Source organism: Centruroides sculpturatus, unplaced genomic scaffold, assembly GCF_000671375.1.
Source record: "Centruroides sculpturatus isolate CEXI.00-Female unplaced genomic scaffold, Cexi_2.0 scaffold156, whole genome shotgun sequence".
NCBI lineage: Eukaryota > Metazoa > Arthropoda > Arachnida > Scorpiones > Buthidae > Centruroides > Centruroides sculpturatus.
Window position 1 is genome coordinate 936247 of NW_019384398.1, and position 11326 is coordinate 947572.

Below are 11326 nucleotides of genomic sequence, written 5' to 3' on the forward strand. Positions count from 1 at the left end.
GCCCGGGGCGGAGGAAAATTTCGCCGCCCCCTTATTTAGGTATTTCAATTTAAAAGACTAAAATTCAGTTTCGTCACAGAATAAGTATTGAAAAATTCTGTGCTCATTTCAATCGGTCCGAATCGTAGGTGCGACAAAAATATGAAATGAAATGGTTCAAATTTTTACAAGATATTATTATTATTTATTGTGAAATTTTGCCGCCCCCTAAAAGTGCTGCCCCTGCCGCCCCCACTACGCTGCGCCACTGCTTCCAACCTTTATACTACGTGAACTCTGCCATAACTTCCTTCATGCCCTCATGCAGAGGGCCTTACCTCCTTCCTTCCAACCAAGCACTAGTGGAAGAAGGAATTGCAATTCATTAGCAGAGCTATGCAAAAACCTGGATATTCCCTATCTAAATTCCATTTTCTCCAAAATCGTGTAAAAAAAACTATTTCCATAGTCTTTTCTTAGTAACAAAGAGAATCTAAAAATAGCATATCCTCAGATACCGTTTATAGGCCCCGTATCTCTAAAAATAGTACATCTTTTTAGAATTAATGGTTTTATTTTATCGTTAACCACACAACCAACGCTAAGAATTATGCAACGATGGAGATGTTTTTAAATTGAATGAAAAATCTGAGGTACAGTAGAGCAGCGGTCTCCAACCTTTTTATCGCCGCGGACCGGTCAACCTTTGATATTTTACCGCGGCCCACTGAGGGGGGGACGTTGATTGTTTATATTTTAGATTGATTTAATTTAATAATTTTAATTTAATTGTATTTAAACATGCCTTCAAAATAAAATACAGTTACACCAAAAAATGAATATAATGTGATTTAACATTTTAACTCACTAGAACGCTAAATCAATGAGAACCCTGAGCTTGTTTCATTGCAACGAGACGGTTCCCTCTGGGGTTAATAGGAGACAATGACACCCGAAGTGTGTTTCTTATGTCCAGTTTATTCTGTTGTTCTGTCGTCCATTAAAAGTTGCACAAACCTTAGGAAATACACCATAGTAAATAAAATGGAAATAATTTAATGTTCCTTGGGCAGCCTGGTACCATTTGATCGGGGGTTGGGGACCACTGCCTTATATAATGTAATACATTAAACTAGGCCTACAGTTCAGTTTGGCAGGGAGGGGAAGAGTGCTGCAATGCCACAGCCCTAGCAGAAATTTGAATTTGCCGACTGGAATGCTTTCGGTTGATTGGTATTTGGATAATTGATGCTCTACTGTATATACAGAACTTTAGTGAATTGTATATATTTTTCCCACCTTTGATTACAATAAAATTGATTCCTATAATCATCACTGCATATCAATAATCTAAATTTATTTAAATTTACCCATTTTGTGACTATAATTGAAATTCTTAATAGAAGAACACAATGCTAAAAGAAAGAAAAATAATTTGGGTTATCAAATACAGACAGTTTTGTCATAGCCCAAAGTAATTTTGCAATATAATAGAAGATCAATATTACAATTTCCAAATAGTAATGGAATTTGGCATAATTCACTATCTTACTGTGTATCTAGATGGAGAGTTACAATACATAGCAATTAAACGTCTCAATCAGTGATTATCACAATATTGTATTACTCAATATTTAATATATTACAATCTAAACTTCATAATAAGGTGATCTTACTTGACTTATGATGATAATTAAGTTGAAAAAATAAAAATATTCTTAGACAGTGGTGACTATTACTGGATTATCTTTGGATTTATTATTTTACTTTAGTATAAGCATGGCCTGTGAGAATCTATTTGGTATGGTGGAGTTTAACAATCTCACTAAATTAAACAGGAATATGACTGGTTTGCTGAGCAACAGTGTCAATTTACCATTCTGGAGACTTAGGAATAAATCCAGATGAGTCGAGAAACCCCGGGAATTTTTTGGGGATCTGTTGTGGATACGTCGAGTCCCATTCCTCACACTGCCTGACTACCCCCATGATGGGCTTTGAAAAAAAAAAAAAAAAGAAGAGCCTCTTACTGCCTTTGAGGAAGAAAGTGTAGAAAACAAAAACTGAGTTATAATGTTTACGTTCATGTTTATTTCAATTAAATGACATATATAAAGAATTATTCTCTTGCACATTCTAGTCAATCATTTTCTCCTGACTGTTTTTCAAAGCAAGTTTTATTCTTGGCTTGCATAATGAAGAAATAGAATATGAAAAATATCCCATTATATTTGTACTCATTTTTGCATGGGCAATCTTCAAAACATTTTATGCCCACATCTTCAGTATTTGCAAACTTTGAGATTTTTTTTTCAGTTCTTATTACTTTCGCATGGTGTTTTGCTTTATCAATTGATTTTGGACAAATTTCGAAAGTATATTATAAACTTTATAGCCCTTTATTTTACTGCATATACTATGTGATAAACGAAACAAAAGTAAAATTGTACTAAATTCATTTTTGCATTTGAATATTGAATTGATAAGTAAATGATGTATTTTCTGCAAAATTTTGATATTTCAAAGGTTTTGTGTCTCTTGGCATTCAGTTTTTTTCACAATTTACTATTGTTGAAAAATTTCAAATTACCAACTGCTGCAACAGCTCAGTGAGATCAAAAAACACATTACTGGAATATGTAATGTGCACCAATGATTGTTATAAATAGTATATTATTAATCATAATATAAGATCACCTGTAGAAAAGTAGCAGCATTTAGAACAGTGTATCATCAAATAATATCAAAATTAAAACATAAAAAAAATGTACTATATATTCTTCCTTCTATAAGAGTCCTCCATACCTTCAGAGAGTTTGAATTTTTTTACAGAGCAAAATTTTATCATGAAAATATTATGTTTGCTGTGTTTTCATAACTTCTATAATAGACTATCTTGATTTTCATATCAATAAATTAAAAAAAATATTTTGCTAATTTTCAACTTAAGGAAATAGTTTTTATAAATAGAAATGTGTTATAAATTTGCTTAAATTTTAATTATTAAACATTTTCCAATCAAATGCCATCCTTAACTCATTCAAAATTTATTTTTTAGGTTGTTTTCCAACCCTTTACAGTCTACGAGAAAGTACAGTATCAGTTTGAAGAAGACAGTTTTGATACAGTACCTGATCTAGTAACTTATTATGTAGGTAATAAGAGAGCAGTGTCGGCCGCTTCTGGAGCTATTATAAATTGTCCCGTAAACCGTACAATGCCACTTACATATTATGCTAGCAGATACGGATTGCAGTGTCAACTCCATTATGCTGCACTGGCTGCCGAAACAGATATCAGAGAAGCCGATCGAAGTCCGTGTTTGGCAAGAAGACATTCGCAACCCTGCGAGGACGGAAGTTTGTCGGCAGAATCTCATCCCGGCACCTTTAACAAAACGGCCACTTCTTCCGTTGCAGGATTTGCAACTCTGCGGCCACATCATCAACCTGCAGGATGGAAAGGAATGGCAAGAATTGGTAGCGATCCTCAGCTTAGTCCCACCCAAGAGCGAGATGGCCCTCCACCCAAACCTAGTAGACTACCTAGCCAACATGTATACACAGAACCCATTTATAAAGATGGCAATGCTCCAAGTAACGGCCATTCACCAAATATCAACATAACAGATATGTCAACTCCAAATTTAAATCCCCCATCTTGTTACGACTTAAATAAATTTGCAACCACATTACTTCAAACAGAAAACAAACCTCTAGANTAAAAAATATATATATATTTTATTTGATACAATGTATATATATTTAATTATATATTTAAAAGTTAAAAAGGATATTAATAAATTATAAACGATGACATTACTGCAAAATTGAAAGGGATGTGACGTAATGTAAACATCACTTCTTTCGTTGCAGGATGTCAGATTAACTCTTGAATGCTACAGATTGAATTTTAACATAAACAAAAAAGTGGAGCCGATGTTTCACGTGTCTAAATTTTATTATTGTATAACTAGTCAAATCCCATAACCTCTGACATCATAATGAAATATGATACTGCTTCTTACACAACTGTAACATCATACTCACAATTCAGTATCATTGTGCTGAATCTAAATACTGTATCTGTATCTAAGAGTGATTGATTCTACGTAGCGTTACACACACCGAACATTGGTTAAGATAATGAAAAAATGGATTTTTTTGCATGATTCATTGCGTGCGTCCGAACGTATAATGGTCTCGTTTATAAAATTGGCTTTTCGCCGAATAATGCCGAGACCGTATTCGTTTCTCGAATGCGAAGAGGAGGATCTCTCGTCGAAAATTTTAGCTCGGTTATACGTTTCGGAAATGCCCGAACAAATGGCTTTCCGGTTTCTTGATTATCGAGGCTAGATCAATTGTGCGGAGATCTTATCTTTCTAAAAATGTCTACCGGCCGGATTTATTCTTGTACAGTTTAATATATTTTAACTTTATGTTATATATATATATATATATATAACATAATCAAAAAAGTGAATTATTTGGATGTCTGTTGTTGTAACTCTAGATGTACAGTACTGTTTTATAAAGCGTTGTTATACTAATGTGATGTATAAAAACTGTTAATTTATTGCAGTTTTTGCACGAGTATACTTTCACTTAAGTTTTTGTGTGTTACCGATACGTACGTTGTAAATACGTTTACTGTACTGTACATTATCGTACTTCATTTATATTAAATGTAATAATAATTTTGCTGTTTTAATGCTACAAAAAACAAAACGAATTATCAAATGCAATTGCCACATTCGCTTAAGTAAAATGGTTGGAGATTATTAAATTTGCAGATCTGTATTTTTGTTTTTGTACGATGTCCGCTTCTCACGTCGAGCAGATTATAATATTCAAATTACTAATAACAACCGAAGATATTACGTTATCAATCAACTTTTCTGACATTTATTGCATTGTGTATGAATTGATGAGAGAGAAATGAATAAAATATTAGCATTTAATCATATTTAAATTTTAAGACATAAATTTTCAAGTGATTACTTAGTTTTCTTGTATTATAATTTGCTAAATTATATACAAAAAAAGATTATTTTGTCATTTAAAAACAATATATGAATAATTAATGAAAAGTATTTGATTGAAGGAACCAATGATTGGTACTGAAGCTTCTCCAGAAGAGCTAAAGAAAGCATTAGAATGGGAATTAAGTCTAAGTAACAGCGATTTGAGAAGTCACGCCTGGTATCACGGGACCATCCCTCGTCAAAGAGCGGAAGAGCTAATGTCGAACGATGGCGATTTTCTGATCAGAGACTGTATATCCCATCCCGGCGACTACGTACTGACGTGTAAATGGAAAAACTCGTCGCTACATTTTGTTATTAATAAGGTAATAAATATTATAATATAAGTTCTCCAGATATTTAAGTAAGTGTTCTTGAGAAATAGTGAAAGATACCTAACTTCACTTTGAAATTTCCTTTGATTAAAACTTGATAAAAAAAACTTGTCAAGCGTGGCACAAAAACCAACTGCACGCAATGTGAAACTACCAAAGTGCTCGTAACTTTGGTTGTAATTAGTGGCAAGAAATAGGACTTTTTAACGATGCTGGGATGTAGGTGCTCCCGGATAGACTTTTGGGTTAAACTATTATTATTATTATTATTGAATACTAAGCTATATAGTGAAGAATTTGTTCTATTTATCTATAAATATCTACTATCCGTAGATATTTTGTAAACAGGTCCAAATTTTAAGCTTTGCACTTCAGTCATATTTAGTCATTTCTAGTAGACTTTGATTAGTCTATAACAGATTCCCTATTACAGAGTATTTTTAGACTGACAGAAATAACTGAATTTTTTTTTCATTAATTTTTCTTTAGTCATTGTATAAATGCATGATAAAATGATTAAATATCAAAACTTTAAATTACAATTTGAAATTATTGTAAATGATATTGAATAATTAATCAAATTTGTTCTATTTAATTCAAATCTTCTTTTAAATTTAACATATTATTCATTAATTAACCTTTTATAATGATTTAGTTGATAAATAATTGTTTAATGATAATATAATTACTTTAAAAAAAGCTTTTTCATTGTGAATTTATATTTTAATAATATCATGTAAATTAAATCTTACAAGATATTTGAAATTACTTTGATGTTTTCTTAAATGACTGTTTAAAATTTACAATCTGTATGACTTAGTTATTTTATTTAATACAAACACAAGCTAAACGAATCTTTCAACTGCTGTTTGTTCTAAGTTTAACATTACGTGAAAGATATATATAACTAGAGAATGAAAAAATTGCTCTTAAAGTATTTTCAATAATTTATACATATAATATACTGGGAATCTTGTTATAAAAAACTTCTAGATTTTCCCTGGCACAACTTCCATAGTAATCCACAACAGAATCTTTCAGTTAAATATTCTCTTTCCATCAGAATGGTTCATTATAACAAGATTCCTCTGTATATTGTATGTTGATATTAAATGATGAATGCCCTTTTTTCTATAAATGGTTTGAAAAGCTTTCCTTTTTGTGAGTTTTAATGAATGTGAAATGCTTACTCACCAGAGTGGATAAAAGCAAAAAATTAGTAATATTGAAAAATATCAATATATATTAATGCATTACAAGAATATATTAGCTCTTTAGAAAGAAAAAATATTTTAAGAGTTTATATATCTGGATACAAAATTATTTTTATCCTCAGGCTAGGCTTCAATAGTGGGGAATTTGTAAAACAAAACCAGTCAAACAACTTTGCCTTTGGCCAACTTTATCTCAAATAGATTAAACATGAAATCAACTAAAATTGCCTTAGTTGATTTCGATTTATTTGCCCACGTGTCATGTTGCCATAACCAATCTGCCAATGAGGGAATGCCTCCCAGGAGGTCTTTTATGGGAAACTGGCCTTTTTTACAAGTTGGCCACGTGACTGGCCCATTGAGGCACGAATCCACGACTAACTATCAGTATTCAGTGGTTTTATCCGCTCGGCCACTGGTGGGCTCGTGATTAAAGAGTTAAATAAGTGGAATGTATGGAAATTGAAGAGGACAGTCAAATATGTACATCCAGTTGTGTCAAAAAACTGGAACAGATCATCCCATGTATTTAATTTCAGCTGCAATTTGCTGTAATAGACACAGAATTATGAAAATTAAATTTCAAAAAGTTACATAATTTCAGATTCAGATCTGTCCCAAATATTGAATTTAAAACTGAAGTTTTAAAAATAGAAAAGCATTGAATTATTAAAAAATGTGGTCAGATTTTAATATAGAGTTACTTTAAGTTAAGAATTTTATTCTGGGGAAACATCATTTGAAATGGAGAAATGTTATCAATACTTCAAAGTTAATGAATGAAAATCATTTATCATATTGTTACAATAATATATTATCATAATTTTTGGTTAAAATGTGATAGTTATAAAGAGAAGAAAATTATAAATCTCTACGGAGACAATAGCAAATGTATTGAATGTGGTAAATCGAACAAAAGTCTTGGTCACTTTCAAATTGAGATTGCATTTAAAGTTGTTTCAGAATTAGTATTTAGAAAAGTACTTAAGCAAAGCCAACAAAAGCAAATTTTTCCCTACAAAAAAAAGAATCTCCCTCTCTCTTGCTCTCTCTCGTGGTTATTTTTTCTTAGTAAAATTTTAGCATATACTTAATAATTACCATCTGTTGTAACATTCTTCCATTTAAATCATGTTACGATATACTTTACTATAAATATTATTTTGCAAAATTAATTTTTAGGAAATTATTATTCTGAATGATGAATAAAATTTGATCATTCAGAAATTGTATATGAAAATTTGAATGTTTTTCTAAGGAAGAAAAGACCATTCATAAAGAATGTAATGTAGTAACACAACATGACATTGTCATGGTATCATTCTTGTTAGTCAGATTGTTAATTTATTGTATGGATGTTGATGTAAATAGGAATTTTCCTTTCTAAAATATACTCTCAAAAATGATAACTTAGATATCATCAATAATATTTTTTTTTCTCTTGGAATCTGTCAAGATGCGGCACAAACTGCAGCATTGACATTCAAGAACCACTTGTTTGCAAGCTATGATTTGGCCAAGTATATGTACATAAAGATGACAGGTATCCCATACATTTGTCAGTATTCAAGCAATTACAGTAGAGAATCGATTAACAGAAACAATTCGGAACTGGGCTTGTTTGTATAATTGATTATTACAAAAAAATATATTAACCTATCCCATGGTGAAATTCTTTCAAATTCTGGCACGTCCTTAAGTACCCTCTTGGTCACGCTAGTGCTGCCAGCTAAAACGCGCACACCGACAAAAATAATATTGGATAGTCCAAGACATAGCCAAATATTGCAGTGCCACAGCCTAGCGGAAATTTAAATTTGCCAACTGGAACACTTTCGGTTGATCGATATTCGGATAATCAATGCTCTACTGCAGTGTTTTTCAACCTTCTTGAATACGAGACTCCTTTATAAGTTAAAAAATTCTGGCAATCCCCCACGGCCATATTAAAACTATGTCAGTGATTTTAAAAACTACGTATTAAATTTTCTTTCTGTTGAGATTTAAATATCAATCAAAAAACCAATTGTACTGTAAAATAAACAGGCACAGCCTTCTCACTGAAATTGTAGTTTTTTTTATTGTAGTGTAGGACCTACAAACATTTGTCTTTTTCTTTTACCCGCGACCCACAGGTTGAAAAACACTGCTCTACTGTATATTTCACTTATTTTGTTTGTAAAATACTGAATATTTTAGTGAGAGAAAATGTTTTTATATAATTAGGTTTGTTGACAATACTATTACTTAAATTAATGTGTTTTGCATTATTTTTGATTTATTACTTAAAATACCTTTATTTTGTTCTAAAAATATTTGCATTGAATCTAATGTAAACTACAAAAGTTACATAGAATATCTGTTTGTGAAAATAAATTAAACTTAATCAAATATATTACTGTTCAATCTATAAATATGTAATGCCAATATGTTACTTTTATGGTTTAGTTTTAATGTCCACAAAGTAAAATAAAAAACAAATTTTATAATCATATTTTTAAATTCAAGTGATTCAATAATCAAAATAGCAAAAATTAAGAAATATTTCAAGTTATTTATCACATACAAATCAGATATGTTATAATTAAGAATCAGAAATTCATTACATAACTAATTCATCCGTCACTAAATCTGAAAGATTCATAAATAATCTTTCATGATTTTATGATCTGAATGTAATTAGAAGTTATATAATATAAATATTAATTATAATGTTGTAATTGCTGTATTGAAGATATACATTGAAGTAATGATTTATGATTTTCATATAGTAGCAATTACCATAGCCATTATTATTATATATTAATCTCAATGTTAAATACTAAAGCTATTTGAATAATTGATTTTTGGTAGATATATTACATCAATTTTAAGAGTTTTTATTACTCATTCATTGATTAACGCAAAATTCTGAGTAATAAAATTTAAAAGAAAAGCGTACGAGCTTTAGATTTTCAGTCCAAAGGCAGAACTTTAATTAAATATGACTTAATTTATTTCCACCATTTTCATTATTAGAATATTTTATATACAGTCGACCCCCCCATAACACTATTGATTTTTCCGTTTTATATGAATTCCATGTTGTACGAGTCACTTAGATTTTACAAATACATGTGCCGGGCTGTTAACGGCTCATGTATTTGTAAAATCTAAGTGACTCGTACAACATGGAATTCATATAAAACGGAAAAATCAACAGTGTTAACGGGGGATCGACTCCCCCGTTTCAAAAATAAAATTGTCTAAATATCTTTTATTGTGTTAAACAAAATAAATATATTCATTACATTTAGAAATTTAAATTTTGTTAAAACTAATTTCATATTATTCGCGCATTATAATTTGAAAATCTAAGAAATATCTGATGTCATTAAATAAACAAAGTATTATAAATTCAAATTTAAACTTTTAAATATACTCAAAGATTTTTAACTTTCATTTCTTTCCATTAATTGGAAAAAAATTACATAAATAAATACAAATTGTCCAAAATGAATCTTAAATCAATAATATACTCTTACATTATTAATTAATCAAATTAAAGAAAAAAAATTGCCTAATTCATTTCTTGTTTATTATCAAGTTCAAAAAACAAATTGCAAGGTCACATCTATTTATTCTTGGTTAGAATATCTGAAGGTTCATGAAATTATAATTAGATAAACTTGAGGATCAAAGGTCGTATCAGTAAATAGAAACGTATTAGTTAATTAATCGTAAATCTATAATCTTAATTCTTAACGTTCAAACGACACAATAAATATTTATGAATTACGATTCATTTGATGACGTGATAAATATTGTGTTATCGGACGAATATTTTAAATAACCTATGCTTCTATAAAGCACTTTGTTGATGAGTGACTTAGGATTTTTAATATATATTTTAAAAAATAAGTATAATAATATTCATTTAAGTAGTAAATATTGTGTGTTTAAAGAATAGTAAAAATTTCAAAATTAAATATAAACACAATGCTGCAAACTACAGTGGAAAGAAAAAATTATTTAAACTGATAATTTGCTCTCTGTTGGCAATATTTTATATTTAAATAACATATCAAATATATTTATAATAAATTTTCTATTTTTATGACTAGGACATGAACTGTTATCTAATTCAACATAAATAATTTTTTTGTTTAATAAGATACATTCTTGGATGTAAAGACGATTGATGGCATTGATGTAGATTGGGGTTTGCAGCCATTTTTGCTTGTTGATCATTTGAAAAATTTGAACTAGTATAGAAAAAGATTGGAAAATTAATTCAAAATAATAATAAATTACTAATGGGAATTAAAATGGAAAGAAAATTTAGGAATTACTACTAATAATAATAATTGAAGAGAGAATTATTATTAGTAGTAATAATTCCTAAATTTTCTTTATTCAGACTATAATAATAATAATATTTATTATTATAGAATCTGAATAAAGAAAATTTAGGAATTATTACTACTAATAATAATTGTCTCTTCAATTATTATTATTAGTAGTAATTCCTAAATTTTCTTTCCATTTTAATTCCCATTAGTAATTTATTATTATTTTGAATTAATTTTCCAATCTTTTTCTATACTAGTTCAAATTTTTCAAATGATCAACAAGCAAAAATGGCTGCAAACCCCAATCTACATCAATGCCATCAATCGTCTTTACATCCAAGAATGTATCTTATTAAACAAAAAAATTATTTATGTTGAATTAGATAACAGTTCATGTCCTAGTCATGAAAATATCAAATATATTTATAATAAATTTTCTGT

The 11326-nt window shown here is 29.4% G+C and overlaps 1 protein-coding gene across 1 annotated transcript in view; it reads left to right on the forward strand.

Annotated features, from left to right (window-relative positions):
• Window positions 1-11326, forward strand: part of LOC111618505 (breast cancer anti-estrogen resistance protein 3-like) — a 25239-nt gene that overhangs the window by 8356 nt on the left and 5557 nt on the right. Inside the window, exons 4-5 of the mRNA XM_023360045.1 lie at window positions 3038-3697; window positions 5080-5331. Of these exons, the coding sequence (XP_023215813.1) occupies window positions 3038-3697; window positions 5080-5331 (912 nt within the window). The remainder of the gene's footprint in view (window positions 1-3037; window positions 3698-5079; window positions 5332-11326) is intronic.